This window comes from Oncorhynchus kisutch, linkage group LG23 (assembly GCF_002021735.2).
Source record: "Oncorhynchus kisutch isolate 150728-3 linkage group LG23, Okis_V2, whole genome shotgun sequence".
Taxonomy (NCBI): domain Eukaryota; kingdom Metazoa; phylum Chordata; class Actinopteri; order Salmoniformes; family Salmonidae; genus Oncorhynchus; species Oncorhynchus kisutch.
In genome coordinates, this window is record NC_034196.2 from 43,839,967 (window position 1) to 43,863,849 (window position 23,883).

The window sequence follows — 23,883 nt, forward strand, 5'->3', positions numbered from 1 at the left end:
ATTGGATATCACAGGGCCTACACCCCACTGGACAGAGAGAGAGATATGAAATCCTATTGGATATCACAGGGCCTACACCCCACTGGACAGAGAGAGAGATATGAAATCCTATTGGATATCACAGGGCCTACTGGACAGAGAGAGAGAGATATGAAATCCTATTGGATATCACAGGGCCTACTGGACAGAGAGAGAGATATGAAATCCTATTGAATATCACAAGGCCTACTGGACAGAGAGAGAGAGAGAGATGAAATCCTATTGGATATCACAGGGCCTGTACCCCATTGGACAGAGAGAGAGATATGTGAGGAGAAATACATTACACACACACTACACCAACACACACACACTACACCAACACACACACTACGCACACACACACACCGACACACTGCGCGGACAAACTCACACACACACTACACCAACACACATACACTACGCGCCCACACACACACTACACACTACACCAACACTACACACTACACCAACACACACACTACACACTACACCAACACACACACACTACGCGCACACACACACACACACACACACACCGACACACACTGCGCGGACACACACACACACACACACTACACCAACACACACACACACACTACGCGCACACACACACACACGCACACACACCGACACACACTGCGCGGACACACACACACACGGCCGGCCTGCTCATTAGTCAGGATTCAGATGTTATTTTTAGGTGAGCACTAATGCCGCTCTGTGGTAAAGCTGTGCCCACTTTGTCAAAGGGGCGGCAGTGTAGCCTAGTGGTTAGAGCGTTGGACTAGTAACCGAAAGGTTGCAAGTTCAAATCCCCGAGCTGGCAAGGTACAAAATCTGTCGTTCTGCCCTTGAACAGGCAGTTAACCCACTGTTCCTAGGCCGTCATTGAAAATAAGAATTTGTTCTTAACTCACTTGCCTAGTTAAATAAAGGTTAAAAAAAAAATAAAATTAAAAAGGGACCCAAAATACGTATCTTGTCCATTCCCAGCATGCATCTGTGCTGTGGGAGGGATACATCGCTGCTGGGCTCCACTAACAGTCCGTCAAAATAATATCATCTAACATCAATCATGTAGCAGATACAGGATGTGGTAGAAAGACTAGGTGGCCTTTTCTGTAGCCTTCAGGCTGGAGATAAAATGGATGACAATGGAATGAGACGGACACATCATGCATTTTACATCATGCAGGTTTCTCCAATCAAATAGCCTAACCTGAATGGTGGCCAATCATATAGCCTAACCTGGATGGTGGCCAATCAAATAGCCTAACCTGGATGGTGGCCAATCAAATAGCCTAACCTGAATGGTGGCCAATCAAATAGCCTAACCTGAATGGTGGCCAATCATATAGCCTAACCTGAATGGTGGCCAGTCATATAGCCTAACCTGAACATTTTTTGTTGTTGTTATGATCAGCTTGTCAAAAATTTACGGATATAAACTTGAATGGTGGCCAATCATATAGCCTAACCTGAATGGTGGCCAATCATATAGCCTAACCTGAATGGTGGCCAATCAAATAGCCTAACCTGAATGGTGGCCAATCAAATAGCCTAACCTGAATGGTGGCCAATCAAATAGCCTAACCTGAATGGTGGCCAATCAAATAGCCTAACCTGAATGGTGGCCAATCAAATAGCCTAACCTGAATGGTGATCAGTGGTTTTAAGTTTATATCCGTAAATTTTTGACAAGCTGATCATAACAACAACAAAAAATGTTTGAGAGCCGTGCGTGCTGCGAAAGACAAACCTGCCATGCCGCACTGCTTCTTGACACTGCTTCCTGGGTTAAGCCGCACCAATGTGTCGGAGGAGACACGGTACAGCTGGCTACCGAAACCAGCCTGCACTGCGCCCCACTCTCCACAAGGAGTCACTAGAAACCCCTCCCTTAACCCGGTCGACGCTGGGCCATTGTGCGTTGCCTCATTGGTCTCCCAGCTGCGACACAGCCCGGGATCAAACCCGGATCTGTAGTGACACCTCTAGCATTGATCAGTACCTCAGACCACTGCGCCACACTGGAGGTCTTTTCAACTTTCATTTCGAACCAAAAAATTCACCTGATTTCAACATCTGGAAAATAAAAAAATTCAGGACAATAATTATTTTCAACTCTCATTCAGAACCGAAAAATTAACTTGATTTCAATGTCCTGCAAAGTATGTATTTAAAACATCCGGGCAACACGTCTTTTCACCTTTCATACGGAACCTAAATTTAACCTAATTTACATCAGAAAGGAGTCTGTATGCGTATGCTTGACTGGCTCTGTCTTTGAACTGACTACATTGACCAACGGATGGATGGTTCTCTAACAAAGGGAATGGCTGCTAGTCAGGTTCATGTAAATTACTGATCTCTCAAATAATAAATAATAAATTATCCCTTTTCCATAAGGAAAGATCTGAGCACTATTTTCATGATGAAACGTATAACCCCCCCCCCCCCCAAAAAATACACCGTTTACATTATCAACTCTGAACTTTGTCCAACAGATTTATTTTTCATTTTATTCTGTGTGTGTGTTTGTGTGAGAGAATGGGATAAAGAGATAGAAACAAAGAGTACGGAGGTATGTTGGTTTTGTATTATTTGTGGTTTGAGTGTGTACACTAATATATAGAATAGCCTCTCCTATCAACCTAGGGAGGAAAACTAATCATTTTGAAACGAATGAAAAGTCTGAGATTATAGTTATAAAAAATATATACAGTATCATGTTAGATGTCATTTATATATATTTTTTAAACATCTCTGTTTATCATTAATGTAATAGTTAACCAGATACCTTTTGAAATATACCTGCAGACCACATAGAACGTTCTATGTTACAACAACAGCTGGGTATTGGTATTGATGGCTGATATCAATCTTTTCCCATTTAACATATTGATGTGTGTGTGATTCTGAATGTTTGATGTGTCAGAGGAGAGAGAAAGTCAGAATGAAAAGCTCAAAAGAAATAAAAAAAAAAAAACATTTTTACTCCCCGTATTTTGTTGGAATTGATCTCGTTTTTTGAAAATGAAAACAAAATGGCTGACGAAAATAAATGTACCTGTGACGTATTTAAATCATGTTTATTAATGTAAGATCAACATCAGATATGTTGAATTATTTTTACTATTATAGAGTACGTCATTTTTACTTGAGAGGGAATTTATTCAATATATTTAAAAATATATATATATGATTGTTCCTTCAATATATAATAATAATAATATATTGAAGGAAAATAAAATAGTATGGTTAGATAAATATATTTACTAAAACATTTCACATTTTAATAGCCAGTGAAAGCAACAAGTGAAAAACCAATGTTTTAAAACAATATTTTTTGAACTTCTATTATTTAAATTAAGTCCTTATTGCCTGTGGGGATTACAGTAGGTGGCGTTCATTGTAGAGAAAACATCTAAAAGGTTCAGAATATATTAATGTATTTATATTAATGTATTTGTTAAGATGAAGATTTCACTCCTAAATTATGTTTAGGCCGCAGTGTGTGTAGTCAATGAATCAATCAAATGTATTTATAAAGCCCTTCTTACATCAGCTGATATCTCAAAGTGCTGTACAGAAACCCAGCCTAAAACCCCAAACAGCAAGCAATGCAGGTGTAGAAGCACGGTGGCTAGGAAAAAATTCTTAGAAAGGACAAAACCTAGGAAGAAACCTAGAGAGGAACCAGGCTTTGAGGGGTGACCAGTCCTCTTCTGGCTGTGCAGGGTGGAGATAAGACCAGATCGTTCTTCAAGATGTTTAAACGTTCATAGATAACCAGCTGGGTCAAATAATAATCACAGTGGTTGTAGAGGGTAAAACGGGTCAGCACCTCAGGAGTACATGTCTGTTGCCGAGCAGTGTGTGCAGTGTGTGTAAGGCGCAGTGTGTGTAAGGCACAGTAAGGTGCAGTGTGTGTAAGGCGCAGTAAAGCACAGTGTGTGTAAGGTGCAGTGTGTGCAGTGTGTGTAAGGCGCAGTAAGGTGCAGTGTGTGTAAGGCGCAGTGTGTGTAAGGTGCAGTGTGCAGTAAGGTGCAGTGTGTGTAAGGCGCAGTGTGTGCAGTGTGTGTAAGGTGCAGTGTGTGTAAGGCGCAGTGTGTGCAGTGTGTGTAAGGCGCAGTAAGGTGCAGTAAGGTGCAGTGTGTGTAAGGTGCAGTGTGTGTAAGGCGCAGTAAGGTGCAGTGTGTGCAAGGCGCAGTGTGTGTAAGGCACAGTAAGGTGCAGTGTGTGTAAGGCGCAGTAAAGCACAGTGTGTGTAAGGTGCAGTGTGTGCAGTGTGTGTAAGGCGCAGTGTGTGTAAGGCGCAGTAAGGTGCAGTGTGTGTAAGGCGCAGTGTGTGTAAGGTGCAGTGTGTGTAAGGCGCAGTGTGTGTAAGGTGCAGTGTGTGTAAGGTGCAGTGTGTGTAAGGCGCAGTGTGTGTAAGGCGCAGTGTGTGCAGTGTGTGTAAGGCGCAGTAAGGTACAGTGTGTGTAAGGTGCAGTGTGTGTAAGGCGCAGTAAGGTGCAGTGTGTGTAAGGCGCAGTGTGTGCAGTGTGTGTAAGGCGCAGTGTGTGTAAGGCGCAGTGTGTGTAAGGCGCAGTGTGTGTAAGGCGCAGTGTGCAGTAAGGCGCAGTGTGTGTAAGGCGCAGTGTGCAGTAAGGTGCAGTGTGTGTAAGGTGCAGTGTGTGTAAGGCGCAGTGTGTGTAAGGTGCAGTGTGTGTAAGGCGCAGTGTGTGTAAGGCGCAGTGTGTGCAGTGTGTGTAAGGCGCAGTAAGGTGCAGTGTGTGTAAGGTGCAGTGTGTGTAAGGCGCAGTGTGTGTAAGGTGCAGTGTGTGCAGTGTGTGTAAGGCGCAGTGTGTGTAAGGCGCAGTGTGTGTAAGGCGCAGTGTGTGTAAGGCGCAGTGTGTGTAAGGCGCAGTGTGTGTAAGGCGCAGTGTGTGTAAGGTGCAGTGTGTGTAGTGGACAACTATGTAGACACCATTTCACATTAGTGGATTCAGCCGTTCACCCGTTGCTAAAAAAAACATCTGTCCTCGGTTTCAACACTCACTTTCCAAACTGCCTCTGGAAGCAACGTCAGCACAAGAACTGTTCTTCAGGCAGCTTCATGAAATGGGTTTCCACGGCCGAGCAGCCGCACACAAGCCTAAGATCATCATGCGCAATACCAAGCGTCGGCTGGAGTGGTGTAAAGCTCGCCGCCATTGGACTCTGGAGCAGTGGAAGCGTGTTCTCTGGAGAGATGAATCATGCTTCACCATCTGGCAGTACGATGGTTGAATCTGGGTTTGGCGGATGCCAGGAGAACGCTACCTGCCCCATTGCATTGTGCCAACTGTAAAGTTTGGTGGAGGAGGAATAATGGTCTGGGGCTGTTTTTCATGGTTCGGGCCCCTTAGTTCCAGTGAAGGGAAATCGTAATGCTAAAGCATACAATGACATTCTAGACTATTCTGTGTGGAGGAACTTGACTTGGTCCTGATCAAACACCATTGAGCACCTTTGGGATGAATTGGAACGCTGACTGCGAGCCAGGTCTAATCGCCCAACATCAGTGCCCGACCTCACTAATGCTCTTGTGGCTGAATGGAAGCAAATCCCAGCAGCAATGTTCCAACATCAATGAAGAGTGGAGGCTGTTATAGCAGCAATGTTCCAACATCTAGTGGAAAGCCTTCCCAGAAGAGTGGAGGCTGTTATAGCAGCAATGTTCCAACATCTAGTGGAAAGCTTTCCCAGAAGAGTGGAGGCTGTTATAGCAGCAATGTTCCAACATCTAGTGGAAAGCCTTCCCAGAAGAGTGGAGGCTGTTATAGCAGCAATGTTCCAACATCTAGTGGAAAGCCTTCCCAGAAAAGTGGAGGCTGTTATAGCAGCAATGTTCCAACATCTAGTGGAAAGCCTTCCCAGAAGAGTGGAGGCTGTTATAGCAGCAATGTTCCAACATCTAGTGGAAAGCCTTTCCAGAAGAGTGGAGGCTGTTATAGCAGCAAAGGGGGGGGACCAACTCTATATTAATAAGCATCATTTTGGAAGGAAATATTCGACGAGCCCATACTTTTGGTCATGTAGTGTATGTCCTAAATATAGGACAGACACTTCAGAACCTTATTCCTCATGATTTGCCATATAATGTATGTATGTATATATATATATATATATAATTAATGTTTTATTCAATGCTTTTCTATGGGCTATTGTAGTAAAGGCCAAATGCAATATTTTATCAAATTATTTTTTATTTAAAAAAATAAATATTTTCCTTACAAGGGTCCTAAAATTCCAAATCAAAACAGCTAAATGATCCCTGGCGTTTTTAAAACAGTTCTTTATGTCGTGTGTACAACCGTGTTGTTGTGTATTCATCATGAGGAGACGAACTGTAACCCCACTGGACCATCATAAACTACAGACCAAACGGTTTCTTAGCTGTTTTCCCCTTGTCTCTTACGGTGCTGTGCGTCTGTTGTATACGGGTTGTTTAACCTTGTGCTGTTTGACCATGAGTCCAGGCCACAGTCGACCCGCTGAGGGGAACACTAGTGCACTGGGCCGTGTGTTGATGGGTGGGGGGTGGGGGCCTTGGCTGAGGCCGGTGCAGGCCTGGAGGGGGAGACTGGGTGGATGGGGAAGGGCTAGGGGCTGGGAACGTGTCTGATGTGGGGGGGACGGACGAGGACAGGGGTTGGTGCTGGAGGTCCTTTAGCTGCGTGTCTAAAGAACAGGGCAACGTAGCCTTCCACTCACAATAAGCCCGGCCTTTTGAAGTGGTACCCCCCTCTGCTCCCCTCCCCCCACTGCCCCTAACCCCCTCCTAATGCATATTCACTCGGTCCACTCGCTCAGATGATTTGTTAACAAGGGGGCCACTCGCTCTCCATTTCAGACAGATGCCACAACTATTCCCAATTTCCGAGGCTAGCTAGTGCCAGGGGCCCGTGTGCCAGGGGCCCGTGTGGCAGGCAGCGGCCTCTGCGTGCTATGCTGCCTGACGGATGCTGAGCCACCTTGAGAATGCACCTAATTACGGTGCATTGTGAGAGTCCATTATGCCAGTGCAGTGTGAGTGATCCCATTGACCTTGGCCTGACATTATAAACTGTGGCTAATCTGTTTACTATGTACTTCTAACACCTCCTTTCTTTCCCTCCCTCCTGCTCTCTTTCTCTCTCTCTCTCTACCTCTCTCTCTACCTCTCTCTCTCCTTCTCTCTCTACCTCTCTCTCTCCTTCTCTCTCTACCTCTCTCTACATCTCTCTCTACCTCTCTCTCTCCTTCTCTCTCTACCTCTCTCTACATCTCTCTCTACCTCCCTCCCTCTCTCTACTCTCTCTACCTACCTCCCTTCCTCTCTCTCCCTCCCTCTCTCTCTCTCTGTCCCTCTCTCTCTCTCTGTCCCTCCTCCTCTCTCTCTCTCCCTCCCTCTCTCTCTGTACCTCCTCCTCTCTCTCTCTCCCTCCCTCTCTCTCTGTCCCTCCTCCTCTCTCTCTCTCCCTCCCTCTCTCTCTGTCCCTCCTCCTCCTCTCTCTCTCCCTCCCTCTCTCTGTCCCTCCTCCTCTCTCTCTCTCCCTCCCTCTCTCTCTCTACATCTCTCTCCTTCTCTCTCTACCTCTCTCTACCTCTCTCTACCTCTCTCTCTACCTCCCTCCCTCTCTCTCTCTCTGTACCTCCTCTCTCTCCCTCCCTCCCTCTCTCTCTCCCTCCCTCTCTCTGTCCCTCCTCTCGCTCTCTCTCCCTCCCTCTCTCTCTCTCCCTCCTCCTCTCTCTCTCCCTCCTTCCTCTCTCTCTGTCCCTCCTCTCTCTGTCCCTCCCTCCTCTCTCTGTCCCTCCCTCCTCTCTCTGTCCCTCCCTCTCTCTCTGTCCCTCCCTCTCTCTCTGTCCCTCCCTCTCTCTCTGTCCCTCCTCCTCTCTCTCTCTCCCTCCGGCTGCCTGGTTAGCATCACAATGGGCCTGCCCCTCAACCCAGCAGCCGACTCGGCCCGCTCAGCACGCCATGCTCTCTCTCTCATCGCCACAGCCAGACCACCGGCATTCATCACAACCATCGCCAGAGAGGTGAGACCTGACCTCCTGTTTTTCATGTCTCCATGTCATCTCCCCTGAACCTCTGCTACTCTGTACATTACCTTCTGCATTACCTTTCTGCTTTCACACTCCACCCTGCCCTTCCTTTCCTCCCATCCCCCCTTCACCCCCTTACCCTTCACCCCCTTACCCTTCCCCCCCTTACCCTTCCCTCTAACCCCTCACCCCTACCCTACTACCCTTCCCCTAACCTTTTCCCCTTACCTCTAACCTCTTCTCCCTACCCCTAACCTCTTCCCCCTAACCTCTTCCCCCTAACCTCTTCCCCCTAACCTCTTCCCCCTAACCTCTTCCCCCTAACCTCTTCCCCCCCACCCCTAATCTCTTACCCCTACCCCTAACCTCTACCCCCTAACCTCTTCCCCCTAACCTCTTCCCCCTACCCCTAACCTCTTCCCCCTAACCTCTTCCCCCTAACTTCTTCCCCCTAACCTCTTCCCCCTAACCTCTTCCCCCTAACCTCTTCCCCCTAACCTCTTCCCCCTAACCTCTTCCCCCTACCCCTAACCTCTTCCCCCTAACCTCTTCCCCCTAACCTCTTCCCCCTAACCTCTTCCCCCTACCCCTAACCTCTTCCCCCTAACCTCTTACCCCTACCCCTAACCTCTTCCCCCTAACCTCTTACCCCTACCCCTAACCTCTTCCCCCTAACCTCTTACCCCTACCCCTAACCTCTTCCCCCTAACCTCTTACCCCTACCCCTAACTTCTTCCCCCTAACCTCTTCCCCCTAACTTCTTCCCCCCTAACCTCTTCCCCCTAACCTCTTCCCCCTAATCTCTTCCCCCTAATCTCTTCCCCCTAATCTCTTCCCCCTAATCTCTTCCCCCTAACCTCTTCCCCCTAATCTCTTCCCCCTAACTTCTTCCCCCTAACCTCTTCCCCCTAACCTCTTCCCCCTAACCTCTTCCTCCTACCCTCCTTAACTCCGTTTTTTGTATCCTGTATGTTAGGTTCACAGACACACAGCCATGCAGGCTAACTCCCAGTCGCAGCAGAATGTCCACACCACCTCTCTGGGCCGAGCCAAGACTGAGATCATCAGGGTCATAGATATCCTCATTGAGAAGATGCCGACTGACGTCGTGGACCTGCTGGTCGAGGTACGACTTGCAGTCCAAGACCTGGTCTCTCCACGTTACAATACAACCACATGCTTCCACTTTATTTAACTGTTAATTAGTTTAGAATGAATGGCAGCACCATGACAAACATGTTTTAGTAGCTCTAGTTTGAGGTGACTGGATGGGGTTTGGACAGGTGGTTATTGCTGGGTATTTCTCTCTTCTTCCTTCCTCTAGGTAATGGACATCATCATGTACTGCATCGAAGGCTCTCTGGTAAAGAAGAAAGGGCTGAATGAATGTTTCCCTGCTATTTGCAAGTGAGTAATCATGTCCTCGTTCCATGTTCCCAGTCCTCGTTCCCAGTCCTCGTTCCCAGTCCTCGTTCCCAGTTCACTTTCCCAGTCCTCGTTCCCAGTCCTCGTTCCCAGTCCTCGTTCCCAGTCCTCGTTCCCAGTCCTCGTTCCCAGTCCTCGTTCCCAGTCCTCGTTCCCAGTCCTCGTTCCCAGTCCTCGTTCCCAGTCCTCGTTCCCAGTCCTCGTTCCCTGTCCTCGTTCCCTGTCCTCGTTCCCTGTCCTCGTTCCCTGTCCTCGTTCCCTGTCCTCGTTCCCTGTCCTCGTTCCCTGTCCTCGTTCCCTGTCCTCGTTCCCTGTCCTCTGCTGCGTACAGTCATAGACATATCATTAATGCCTAATCCTAGGTGATGCAATGCATTGTACAACATGAAGTACCTTCAGTAAGGTACTTCCTGGGCAGGTAGCCTAGTGGTTAGAGTGTTGGACTAGTAACCGAAAGGTTGCAAGATCAAATCCCCGAGTTGACACGGTACAAATCTGTCGTTCTGCCCCTGAACAAGGCAATTTTAACCCACTGTTCCTGGAACGTCATTGAAAATAAGAATTTGTTCTTAACTGACTTGCCTGGTTAAATAAAGGTCAAATTAAAAATAAATATCACAGGTCTTCTGGAGCACATTGCTGCTGTAATAGAGCCGAGTTGTTCCTTTTTAATTCTGATATTTAGAATAGTAGGAAAATTAACAACTGAAATGGTCGATCATTTGTCAGCTAAATATAAACCTTCATGGAGAAATGGCAGAAGGCAGCGGCCATGACAGGAGGCGGCGGCCATGACAGGAGGCGGCGGCCATGACAGGAGGCGGCGGCCATGACAGGAGGCGGCGGCCATGACAGGAGGCGGCGGCCATGACAGGAGGCGGCGGCCATGACAGGAGGCGGCGGCCATGACAGGAGGCGGCGGCCATGACAGGAGGCGGCGGCCATGACAGGAGGCGGCGGCCATGACAGGAGGCGGCGGCCATGACAGAAGGCGGCGGCCATGACAGAAGGCGGCGGCCATGACAGAAGGCGGCTGCCAGCAAATCAAAAGGCGGCAGCCATGACAGAAGGCGGCGGCCATGACAGCCGAAGGCAGCGGCCATGACTAAATCACTTTCAACCGCCATTTTACATCCTCTCCTCCATGCGGCCATTTTGAGTTTCGTAACAGAACAGTGAATGGTTGGTGGCGTTAGTGGCGGTCTCGCTCTAACATCTGTACCGATTGATGTACTGATAGTGTTACTAACAAGACCTTAGAGAGAGAGAGTCGCTGCCCTCTCATTTACTTTTAATGTTGATTCGGGGGAAAGGGTTCGATCCCTTGTGGGTTTGTAGGGGTCAAGGGTCGACCCACGGTGGCCGATGCTGTGTGACGAATGAGCCCTGACCTCGTGTGTTCTGTGTTTCGATTCTGTTCAGGTTCTACATGGTGGGATACTGCGACCGGAGTCACCGTATTGCCGTGGGGGCCCGCCAGGGTTCAGTGGCCCTTTATGATGTCCGCACGGGCAAGTGCCAGGTAAACACACACACACACACCACTACCCTGTGCCTTGGCACTGAGGGGCGGGGGGGAATCAATGTAAGATAAGAGGGTGATCTGGAGAGGCCTGATTACCTAGCAGACCATCAGAGAGACTCTGTTCCTGGAGAGGCCTGGTTACCTAGCAGACCAACAGAGAGGCTGTGTTTCTGGAGAGGCCTGATTACCTAGCAGACCAACAGAGAGGCTGTGTTCCTGGAGAGGCCTGGTTACCTAGCAGACCAACAGAGAGGCTGTGTTCCTGGAGAGGCCTGATTACCTAGCAGACCCACAGAGAGGCCTGGTTACCTAGAAGACCATCAGATAGATTCTGTGTTCCTGGAGAGGCCTGATTACCTAGCAGACCATCAGATAGATTCTGTGTTCCTGGAGAGGCCTGGTTACCTAGCAGACCCACAGAGAGGCCTGGTTACCTAGCAGACCATCAGATAGATTCTGTGTTCCTGGAGAGGCCTGATTACCTAGCAGACCATCAGATAGATTCTGTGTTCCTGGAGAGGCCTGGTTACCTAGCAGACCCACAGAGAGGCCTGGTTACCTAGCAGACCCACAGAGAGGCCTGGTTACCTAGCAGACCATCAGAGAGACTCTGTTCTGGAGAGGCCTGGTTACCTAGCAGACCATCAGAGAGACTCTGTTCTGGAGAGGCCTGGTTACCTAGCAGACCATCAGAGAGACTCTGTTCTGGAGAGGCCTGGTTACCTAGCAGACCATCAGAGAGACTCTGTTCTGGAGAGGCCTGGTTACCTAGCAGACCATCAGAGAGACTCTGTTCTGGAGAGGCCTGGTTACCTAGCAGACCCACAGAGAGGCCTGGTTACCTAGCAGACCATTAGAGAGACTCTGTTCTGGAGAGGCCTGGTTACCTAGCAGACCCACAGAGAGGCCTGGTTACCTAGCAGACCCACAGAGAGGCCTGGTTACCTAGCAGACCAACAGAGAGTCTGTGTTCCTGGAGAGGCCTGGTTACCTAGCAGACCCACAGAGAGGCCTGGTTACCTAGCAGACCAACAGAGAGTCTGTGTTCCTGGAGAGGCCTGGTTACCTAGCAGACCAACAGAGAGGCTGTGTTCCTGGAGAGGCCTGGTTACCTAGCAGACCAACAGAGAGGCTGTGTTCCTGGAGAGGCCTGGTTACCTAGCAGACCATCAGATAGATTCTGTGTTCCTGGAGAGGCCTGATTATTTCACAACAATACACACAAATCTAAAGTAAAGGATTGGAATGAAGAACTTCTAAATATTAGGATGAGCGATGTCAGAGTGGCATAGACTAAAATACAGTAGAATAGAGTAAAGTAAATCAAATAATGCAAAATATGTGAACATTATTGAAGTGACTTGTGTTCCATTATTGAAGTGGCCAGTGCCCTCTATGCACAGTCAAGTCTATGTATATCGGGCAGCAGCCTCTAATGTGCTAGTGATGGCTATTAAACAGTCTGACGGCCTTGAGATAGAAGCTGTTTTTCAGTCTCTCGGTCCCCGCTTTGATGCACCTGTACTGACAGGTGGCTCGGGGTGGTGGATGTACTTGATGATCTTTATGGCCTTCCTGTGACATCGGGTGGTGTAGGTGTCCTGGAGGGCAGGTAGTTTGTCCCCGGTGATGCGTTGGGCAGACCGCACCGCCCTCTGGAGAACCCTGCGGTTTCGGGCGGTGCAGTTGCCATACCGGGCGGTGATACAGGCCGACAGGATGCTCTCAAATGTGCATCTGTAAACGTTTGTGAGGGTTTCAGGTGCCAAGACAAATTTCTTCAGCCTCCTGAGGTTGAAGAGGCGCTGTTGTGCCTTCTTCACCACACTGTTTGTGTGGGTGGACCATTTCAGTTTGTCCATGATGGGTACGCCGAGGAACTTGAAACTTTCCATCTTGTCCACTGCGGTCCTGTCGATCCTGTCGATCCTGTCGATGTGGATAGGGGGGCTGCTCCCTCGGCTGTTTCCTGAAGTCCGTGATCAGCTCCTTTTTGTTTTGTTGACGTTGAGAGGGAGGTTATTTTCCTGGCACCAGACCCCAGGGCCCTCACCACCTCCCTGTAGGCCGTCTCGTCGTTGTTGGTAATCAAGCCTACTACTGTTGTGTCGTCTGCAGACTTGATGATTGAGTTGGAGGTGTGCATGGCCATGCAGTCATGGGTGAACAGGGAGTACAGGAGAGAGCTGAGAATGCACCCTTGTGCGGTCCCTGTGTTGAGGATCAGCGAAGTGAAGGTGTTGTTACCTACCCTCACCACCTGGGGGCAGCCTGTCAGGAAGTCCAGGACCCAGTTGCACAGGGCGGGGTTCAGAGCATGCCAGCATAATGACGAGCTTGGAGGGTACTATGGTGTTGAAAGCTGAGTTGTAGTCAATGAACAGCATTCTTACATAAGTATTCCTCTTGTCCAGATGGGATAGGGCAGTGTGCAGTGCAATGGTGATCGTCAGTGGATCTGTTGGGGTGGTGTTTAAATTGGAGTGGGTCTAGGGTGTCAGGTAGGGTGGAGGTGATATGATCCTTGACTAGTCTCTCAAAGCACTTCATGATGACAGAGGTGAGTGCTACGGGGGCGAAGGTCATTTAGTTCAATTACCATAGCTTTCTTGGGAACAGGAACAATGCTGGCCCTCTTGAAGCAAGTGAGGACAGCAGATTGAGGTAGGGAGAGATTGAATATGTCCGTAAACACACCAGCCAGCTGGTCTGCGCATGCTCTGAGGGCGCGGCTGGGGATGCCGTCTGGGTCGGCAACCTTGCGAGGGTTAACACGCTTAAATGTCTTACTCACATCGGCTGCAGTGAAGGAGAGCCCGCAGGTTTTGGTAGCGAGTCATGTCAGTGGCACTGTATTGTCCTCAAAGCGATGAAGTTGTTTAGTCTGTCTGGGAGCAAGACATCCTGGTCCGCGACGGGGCTGGTTTTCACAGAGGAGAGCTCACAGTCCTTCGTAGTGTGTGTGTGTGTGTGTGTGTGTGTGTGTGTGTCAGACCCACGACGGTGTATTCGGGGAAAGTCTTCAGATCCCTTGACGTTTTTCACATTGTTACGTTACAGCCTGATTCTTAAATTATTAATTTGCCGTCATCAATCTACAAACACTACCCAATAAACAGGTTTTTAGACATTTTTGCAACTGTAAAAGAAAAAAAAACAAACAGAAATATAACATTTACATATTATATTTACATATATTTACACATTTACATATTATATTTACATATATTTACACATTTACATATTATATTTACATATATTTACACATTTACATATTATATTTACATATATTTACACATTTACATATTACATACATTTATGTATCCAGACCCTTTACTCAGTACTTTTGTTGAACCTTTGGCAGCGATTACAACCTCAACCCTTCTTGGGTATGACGCTACAAGCTTGGGGGAGTTTCTCCCATTCTTCTCTGCAGATACTCTCAAGCTCTGTCACAGTTGGATGGGTTCAAGCCCGGGCTCTGGCTGGGCCACTCAGAGGCTTGTCCCAAAACCACTCCTGCATTGTCTTGGCTGTGTGCTTATGGGTAGTTGTCCTGTTGGAAGGTGAACCTTTGCCCCAGTCTGAGGTGGTGAGCGCTCTGAAGCCTGTTTTCATTAAGGATCTCTCTGTACTTTCCTTTGTTCATATTTTCCTCTATCCTGACTAGTCTCCCGGTCCCCTGCTGCTGAAAAACATCCCCATAGCACAATGCTGCCACCACCATGCTTCACCGTAGGGATGGTGCCTGGTTTCCTCCAGACGTGACACTTGGCATTCAGGCCAAAGAGTTAAATCTTAGTTTCATCACACCAGAGAATCTTGTTTCTCATGGTCTGAGAGTCCTTTAGGTGCCTTTTGGCAAACTCCAAGCTGGCTGTCATGTGCCTTTTACTGAGGAGTGGCTTCCGTCTGGCCACTCTACCATATAGGCCTGATTGCTGGAGTGCTACAGAGATGGTTGTCCTTCTGGAAGGTTCTCCCATCTCCACAGAGGAACTCTGGAGCTCTTTCAGAGTGATCATCGGGTTCTTGGTCACCTTCCTGACCAAGGCCCTTCTCCCCCGATTGCTCAGTTTGGACCGGGCGGCCAGCTCCAGGAAGAGTCTTGATGGTTCCAAACTTCTTCCATTGAAGAATGATGGAGGCCACTGTGTTCTTGGGGTTGCAGACCTTTTTTTCCCCTGATCGAGTCCTGGATTTTGCTCTGACATGCACTGTCAACTGTGGGACATTATATAGACCGGTGTGTGCCTTTCCAAATCACGTCCAATCAATAGAATTTACCACAGGTGGACTCCAATGAAGTTGTAGAAACATCTCAAGGATGATCAATGGAAACAGGATGCATCTGAGCTCAATTTCGAGTCTCATAGTAAAGGGTCTGAATAAATGTAGGTATTTCAGTTTTTTGCCTAAACACCTCCTAAAATAAATAAATAAAATCAAGTAAATAAAATCCTTTTTTAAAGTGTTATATTTTTAAACCAGTTTTCCCTTTATTGTTCAAATTTGATTAAATAATTATTGTGGTCTGAATACTTATGCAAGTAAGGTATTTCCATTTTTAATTAATGTGATTTGTCATTGTGGGTTATTGTGTCTAGATTGATAAAGACATGTCAAATGGTTAAAATACACAAGGGAAAATAAATATAAAAATAAATAAATCAGCACATATAAGATAGCATAAATATGGGTTGTATTTACAATGGTGTTTGTTCTTCACTGGTTGCCCTTTTCTCGTGGCAACAGGTCACACATCTTGCTGCTGTGATGTCACACTGTGGAATTTCACCCAGTAGATATGGGAGTTTATCAAAATCGTGTTTGTTTTCAAATTCTTTGTGGATCTGTGTAATCTGAGGGAAATATGTGTCTCTAATATGGTCATACGTTGGGCAGGAGGTTAGGAAGTGCAGCTCAGTTTCCACCTCATTTTGTGGGCAGTGAGCACATAGCCTGTCTTCTCCTGAGAGCCTCTCAATAGCAAGGCTATGGTCACTGAGTCTGTGCATAATCAAAGCTTTCCTTAAGTTTAGCTCGCTCGCTATCTCTGTCTGTTTCTCGTCTCTCTCGCTCTCTGTCTCTCTTTGTCTCGCTCTCTGTCTCTCTTTGTCTCGCTCTCTCTCTGTCTCTCTCTTTGTCTCTCTCTTTGTCTCTCTTTGTCTCTCTTTGTCTCTCTCTCGGTCTCTCTCTTTGTCTCGCTCTCTCTCTCTCTTTGTCTCTCTCTCTCTCTGTCTCTCTTTGTCTCTCTCTCTCTGTCTCTCTCTTTGTCTCTCTCTTTGTCTCTCTCTTTGTCTCTCTTTGTCTCTCTTTGTCTCTCTCTTTGTCTCTCTCTCGGTCTCTCTCTTTGTCTCTCTCTCGGTCTCTCTCTTTGTCTCGCTCTCTCTCTCTCTTTGTCTCTCTCTCTCTCTGTCTCTCTTTGTCTCTCTCTCTCTGTCTCTCTCTTTGTCTCTCTCTCTGTCTCTTTGTCTCGCTCTCTCTGTCTCTCTGTCTCGCTCTCTCTCTGTCTCTTTGTCTCTCTGTCTCTCTCTCTGTCTCTTTGTCTCTCTCTTTGTCTCTTTGTCTCTCTTGTCTCTCTCTGTCTCTCTTTGTCTCTCTGTCTCTCTCTTTGTCTCTCTTTCTGTCTCTCTTTCTGTCTCTCTCTTTGTCTCTCTCTCTGTCTCTCTCTTTGTCTCTCTCTTTGTCTCTCTCTGTCTCTCTCTTTGTCTCTCTCTTTGTCTCTCTCTTTGTCTCTCTCTCTGTCTCTCTCTTTGTCTCTCTCTCTGTCTCTTTGTCTCTCTCTCTCTGTCTCTTTGTCTCGCTCTCTCTCTGTCTCTTTGTCTCGCTCTCTCTGTCTCTCTCTTTGTCTCGCTCTCTCTCTGTCTCTTTGTCTCTCTCTCTCTGTCTCTCTCTCTGTCTCTCTCTCTGTCTCTTTGTCTCTCTCTCTCTCTGTCTCTCTCTCTGTCTCTCTCTCTGTCTCTCTCTTTGTCTCTCTCTTTGTCTCTCTCTTGTCTCTCTTTGTCTCTCTCTGTCTCTCTCTTTGTCTCTCTTCTGTCTCTCTCTTTGTCTCTCTCTCTGTCTCTCTCTTTGTCTCTCTGTCTCTCTCTCTGTCTCTCTCTGTCTCTCTCTCTGTCTCTCTCTCTGTCTCTCTCTTTGTCTCTCTCTCTGTCTCTCTCTTTGTCTCTCTCTCTGTCTCTTTGTCTCTCTCTTTGCCTCTCTCTCTGTCTCTCTCTTTGTCTCTCTCTCTGTCTCTCTCTTTGTCTCTCTCTCTGTCTCTCTCTTTATCTCTCTCTCTGTCTCTCTCTCTGTCTCTCTCTTTGTCTCTCTCTCTGTCTCTCTCTTTGTCTCTCTCTCTGTCTCTCTCTTTGTCTCTCTCTCTGTCTCTCTCTTGTCTCTCTCTTTGTCTCTCTCTTTGTCTCTCTCTTTGTCTCTCTCTGTCTCTCTCTTTGTCTCTCTCTTTGTCTCTTTGTCTCTCTCTCTGTCTCTCTCTTTGTCTCTCTCTTTGTCTCTCTCTTTGTCTCTCTCTCTGTCTCTCTCTTTGTCTCTCTCTTTGTCTCTTTGTCTCGCTCTCTCTCTGTCTCTTTCTTTTGTCCCCCCCCCCCCAGAAACAGGAGCTTTCATCTCTGGAGAATAGGAATCCTCCAGCTCCCACAGACAGTGATATGCTTCTCAAATGGCACCCTATTCCATATATAGTGCACTTGTTTTGACCAGATTCCTATGGACCCTAGTGAAAAGTAGCTCACTACGTAGGGAGTAGGGTGCAATTCGGAACATATACAGTCTGAAGAGTCTCTGTAGTAATCACCCTCACAGTGGGGGGATATACAGGACTTGCTAGGGTTTTAGTGGGAAAAAAACACACATACACACATCAGATCCTTCCTTTAAACGAGTGAAGACCAGAGGTGTTGTCCTTAAATCCAGGCTTAGGGTTTATTTACAGGTATACACAGAAGGTTACACACACACACACACACACACACACACACACACACACACACACACACACACACACACACCATATTTATAGTTCGTCTCCTCTCTGGCCTTGGTCTATAACATCATAAAGCATCTCAACTCTCTGTTGTTAACACTCATCTATCTACTGTGTGTGAGGCGTTTCAGTAGGAAACTGCAGGAAAATCTGTTTTAAAATGATTCTTTTTACAATTTTAGTGTTAACATCACAAATGGTTTTTCAACCTCCGATAAAGTCCATTTTTAATGTGATGTTTTCTAATGTCACAGCCTTGCATTCATACTGCAGATTAATATTATAGATATTATTATATAGATTAAGACTGAATGGATTCAGCACCTTTACAAAGACCATGTGGTGTGAGTTGGTGAAGGACAGACACTGTAGGTTTATGAACAAATGGTTCATCTCACATTGAACCACTTTAATAATTTTATCTTTAAAATACAAAAACTGGAAAATGTTTGTACGCTTTTAATGATTTATTAATAGATTGATATTTGATTTAATTTAATAAGAGCGACACATAGGCAACATGTCTGCTATCTGACTGATATTTAACCACGAGAGAGGCAGAGAGCGAGTCTGTTGTAATTGGTATGTTATTGATCTACTGAACAACACAAACCCGAGGAAGCTATTTATTTTTAATACAATGGTGTCCCATGCTCACCGTCCATCAAGTAGGTGTGTGTGTGTGTGTGTGTGTGTGTGTGTGTGTGTGTGTGTGTGTGTGTGTGTGTGTGTGTGTGTGTGTGTGTGTGTGTGTGTGTGTGTGCAGAGGAGAGAGGCTGAGAGATTTGTTATGGAGCACTCTTTCCACTCCTTGGATCATGTGTCGTCACTGTCAGCGTGACTTCTAACTCTGGCTTGAATGGTCATTGATTAGAGGTCTAGCACTATAGAGAAGTCAATTACTCCTCTAACCCTCTATCCCTCTAACCCTCCACTCCTCTAACCCTCCACTCCTCTATCCCTCCACTCCTCTAACCCTCCACTCCTCTATCCCTCCACTCCTCTATCCCTCCACTCCTCTAACCCTCCACTCCTCTAACCCTCCACCCCTCTATCCCTCCACTCCTCTATCCCTCCACTCCTCTATCCCTCCACTCCTCTATCCCTCCACTCCTCTATCCCTCCACTCCTCTATCCCTCCACTCCTCTAACCCTCCACCCCTCTATCCCTCCACTCCTCTATCCCTCCACTCCTCTAACCCTCCACTCCTCTATCCCTCCACTCCTCTATCCCTCCACTCCTCTAACCCTCCACTCCTCTAACCCTCCACTCCTCTATCCTTCCACTCCTCTATCCCTCCACTCCTTTATCCCTCCACTCCTTTATCCCTCCACTCCTTTATCCCTCCACTCCTCTATCCCTCCACTCCTCTATCCCTCTACTCCTCTATCCCTCCACTCCTCTATCCCTCTACTCCTCCACTCCTCTATCCCTCCACTCCTCTATCCCTCCACTCCTCTAACCCTCCACTCCTCTAACCATCCACTCCTCCATCTCACCCACCACTAACACAGAGTCAGAAGAGGAGTGTTTACAAACAAACAAGGTGTTTACCTGGCAGATGGACTATCCCACTGTGTTTACCTGGCAGATGGACCAGCCCACTGTGTTTACCTGGCAGATGGACCAGCCCACTGTGTTTACCTGGCAGATGGACCAGCCCACTGTGTTTACCTGGCAGATGGACCAGCCCACTGTGTTTACCTGGCAGATGGACCAGCCCACTGTGTTTACCTGGCAGATGGACCAGCCCACTGTGTTTACCTGGCAGATGGACCAGCCCACTGTGTTTACCTGGCAGATGGACCAGCCCACTGTGTTTACCTGGCAGATGGACCAGCCCACTGTGTTTACCTGGCAGATGGACCAGCCCACTGTGTTTACCTGGCAGATGGACCAGCCCACTGTGTATACCTGGCAGATGGACCAGCCCACTGTGTTTACCTGGCAGATGGACCAGCCCACTGTGTTTGTGTGCTGTTGTGTTATTGAACATTGTAAAAGCACCACCTTGTTTCCCCCACAGCTATTTGTAGATATTGGACCCCCTCCCCATACACAACAACACACACGCCCCCTCCCCACCGATACAACGCTGTGCTCTGCGGACGGTAGCATTCTGGTGAACATGCCGATTACAGTCGAAAGGATTTTGTCCTAGAGGACACCTCCCTCTTCCTCCCTCTTCCTCCCTCTTCCTCCCTCTTCTTCCCTCTTCTTCCCTCTTCTTCCCTCTTCCTCCCTCTTCTCCCTCTTCCCTCTTCTCCCTCTTCTTCCCTCTTCCTCCTCTTCCTCCCTCTTCCTCCCTCTTCCTCCCTCTTCTTCCCTCTTCTTCCCTCTTCTTCCCTCTTCTTCCCTCTTCCTCCCTCTTCCTCCCTCTTCCTCCCTCTTCCTCCCTCTTCTTCCCTCTTCTTCCCTCTTCCTCCCTCTTCTTCCCTCTTCTTCCCTCTTCCTCCCTCTTCCTCCCTCTTCTTCCCTCTTCCTCCCTCTTCTTCCCTCTTCCTCCCTCTTCTTCCCTCTTCTCCCTCCTTCTCTCCTTCTTCCCTCTTCTTCCCTCTTCTTCCCTCTTCCCTCCTCTTCCTCCTCTCCTCCCTCTTCCTCCCTCTTCTTCCCTCTTCTTCCTCTTCTCCCTCTTCTTCCCTTTTATTCCTCTTTCTTCCCTCTTCTTCCCTCTTCTTCCCTCTTCCTCCCTCTTCCTCCCTCTTCTTCCCTCTTCCTCCTCTTCCTCCCTCTTCCTCCCCTCTTCCTCCCTCTTCTTCCCTCTTCCTCCCTCTATCTTCCCTCGTCTTCCCTCTTCCACCCTCTTCTTCCCTCTTCTTTCCCTCTTCTCCCTCTTCTTCCCTCTTCTTCCTCTCCTCCCTCTTCCTCCCTCTTCCTCCCATCTTCTTCCCTCTTCCTCCCTCTTCCTCCCTCTTTCTTCCCTCTTCTTCCCTCTTCTTCCCTCTTCTTCCCTCTTCCTCCCTCGTCTTCCCTCTTCCCTCCCTCTTCCTCCCTCTTCCTCCCTCTTCCTCCCTCTTTCTTCCCTCTTCCTCCCTCTTTCTTCCCTCGTCTTCCCTCTTCCTCCCTCTTCTTCCCTCGTCCTCCCTCTTCCTCCCGCTTCCCCCTCTTCTTCCCTCTTCCTCCCTCTTCTTCCCTCTTTCCTTCCCTCTTCCTCCCTCTTTCTTCCCTCGTCTTCCCTCTTCCTCCCTCTTCCTCCCTCTGTCTTCCCTCTTCCCTCCTTCCTTCCTCTCCCTCTGTCCTCCTCCCTCTTCCTCCCCTCTGTCTTCCCTCGTCTTCCCTCTTCCTCCCTCTTCCTCCCTCCCTTCCGCCCCTCTTCCTCCCTCTGTCTTCCCTCCGTCTTCCCTCTTCCTCCCTCTTCCTCCCTCTTCCTCCCTCTGTCTTTCCCTCGTCTTCCCTCTTCCTCCCTCGTCTTCCCTCTTCCTCCCTCGTCTTCCCTCTTCCTCCCTCTTCCCCCTCTTCCTCCTCTTCTTGTCAGCGTGTTTTTATAATATGGATTCATCTCTGAAGGCGCTCCACCAAGGACACAGTATTGTATTGTATTGAAACACCTACCCTGAAAATGGAGGGGAGAACTCACCCTGGTGATAAAAACAATCATACATTCCCCTCTAATCCTGTTTTGTGTTTCATGCGCCGAGCCGATGGCGAGGACAAAATAAAAAAAGGAGACATTTTTGGGGTCGTTTTTTTGTTGTAAATTTGACGGCGTATTGTGGTAAATGGAGCGGGGTCAGTGTCCTTTCCTTGGCTGTATCGATTCGCCCTTCAGCTGTTGGCGGCTGGGTGCGAGGAGAGGGAGGCGAGGGGAGAGGAGAGGAGACTGGGGGTAGGGGGGGCGAGGGGTGGTCGGGGAGCGAAGCGAAGCAGGGACTCTCTGCTGTTGATAATCCACACGATGTCTCTGGGAGTGTTATTGACTCTGCTGCAGCTACTGGTGCTTCGTTATTCACCACGTCGCCATGAAAATCAGGATGAAACACAGGACGGCAAGCGCCTGCTGCAGATTCAGCCTCTCTCTCTGTCGCTCTCTCTGTCGCTCCTCTCTCTCTGTCGCTCGTCTCTCTCTGTCGCTCGCTCTCTCTGTCCTCTCTCTCTCTCGTCTCTCTCTCTCCTCTCTCTCTCTCTCTGTCGCTCTCCTCTCTCTCTGTCGCTCTCTCTCTCTCTCTCTCTCTCTCTCTCTCTGTCGCTCTCTCTCTCTGTCGCTCTTCTCCAGGCCTGCCTTCCTCTCTGTCTCTCTCTACGTGTCTCTCTCTCTGTCGGCTCTCTTCTCTCTCTGCTCTGTCNATACAATGGTGTCCCATGCTCACCGTCCATCAAGTAGGTGTGTGTGTGGTGTGTGTGTGTGTTTGTGTTTGTGTGTGTGTGTGTGTGTGTGTGTGTGTGTGTGTGTTGTGTGTGTGTGTGTGTGTGTGTGTGTGTGCAGAGGAGAGAGGCTGAGAGATTTGTTTTATGAGCACTCTTTCCACTTCCTTGGGATCAATGTGTCGTACTGTCAGCGTGACTTCTAACTCTGGCTTGAATGGTCATTGATTAGAGGTCTAGCACTATAGAGAAGTCCAATTACTCCTCTAACCCTCTATCCCTCTAACCCTCCACTCCTCTAACCTCCATCCTCTATCCCTCACTCCTCTAACCTCCACTTCCGCTATCCCTCCACTCTCTTATCCCTCCACTCCTCTAACCCTCCATCCTCTAACCCCCCTCCACCCTCTATCCCTCACTCCTCTATCCCTCCACTCCTCTATCCCTGCCTCTCTATCCTCCACTCCTCTATCTCCATCCTTATCCCTCCCTCCTCTAACCCTCCACCCTCTATCCCTCCACTCCTCTATCTCCACTCTCTACCCTCCACTCCTCTATCCCCCACTCCTCTATCCCTCCACTCCTCTAACCCTCCACTCTCTAACCCTCCACTCTCTATCCTTCCATCCTCTATCTCCACTCCTTATCCTCCACTCTTTATCTCCACTCCTTATCCCTCCACTCCTCTATCCCTCCACTCCTCTATCCCTCTAATCTCTACCCTCCACTCCTCTATTCCTCTCACTCCTCCACTCCTCTATCCCTCACTCCTCTATCCCTCCACTCTAAACCCTCCACTCCTCTAACCATCCACTCCTCCATCTCACCCACCACTAACACAGAGTCAGAAGAGGAGTGTTTACAAACAAACAAGGTGTTTACCTGGAGATGGACTATCCACTGTGTTTACCTGGCAGATGGACCAGCCCACTGTGTTTACCTGGCAAGATGGACCAGCCACTGTGTTTACCTGGCAGATGGACCAGCCCACTGTGTTTTACCTGGCAGATGGACCAGCCCACTGTGTTTACCTGGCAGATGGACCAGCCCACTGTGTTTACCTGGCAGATGGACCAGCCCACTGTGTTTACCTGGCAGATGGACCAGCCCACTGTGTTTACCTGGCAGATGGACCAGCCCACTGTGTTTACCTGGCAATGGACCGCCCACTGTGTTTACCTGGCAGATGACCAGCCCACTGTGTTTACCTGGCAGATGGACCAGCCCACTGTTATACCTGGCAGATGGACAGCCCACTGTGTTTACCTGGCAGATGGACCAAGCCCACTGTGTTTGTGTGCTGTTGTGTTATTGAACATGTAAAAGCACCACCTTGTTTCCACAGCTATTTGTAGATATTGGACCCCTCCCCATACACAACAACACACACGCCCCCCTCCCACCGATACAACGCTGTGCTCTGCGGACGGTAGCATTTCTGGTGAACATGCCGATTACAGTCGAAAGGATTTTGTCTTAGAGGACACTCCCTCTTCCTCCCTCTTCCTCCCTCTTTCTCCCTCTTCTTCCCTCTTCTCTCCCTCTTCTTCCCTCTTCTCCCTCTTCTTCCCT

General features: G+C 48.5%; 1 protein-coding gene across 3 annotated transcripts in view; it reads left to right on the forward strand.

Moving 5' to 3' along the window:
* The window catches only part of wdr7 (WD repeat domain 7), a 323,738-nt gene that overhangs the window by 273,586 nt on the left and 26,269 nt on the right, over positions 1-23,883 (forward strand). For all 3 annotated transcript variants that reach the window (XM_031802280.1, XM_031802281.1, XM_031802282.1), the window contains 4 exons: positions 7,953-8,070; positions 9,053-9,202; positions 9,401-9,483; positions 10,924-11,023. In XM_031802280.1, coding sequence (XP_031658140.1) covers positions 7,953-8,070; positions 9,053-9,202; positions 9,401-9,483; positions 10,924-11,023 — 451 coding nt within the window. The remainder of the gene's footprint in view (positions 1-7,952; positions 8,071-9,052; positions 9,203-9,400; positions 9,484-10,923; positions 11,024-23,883) is intronic.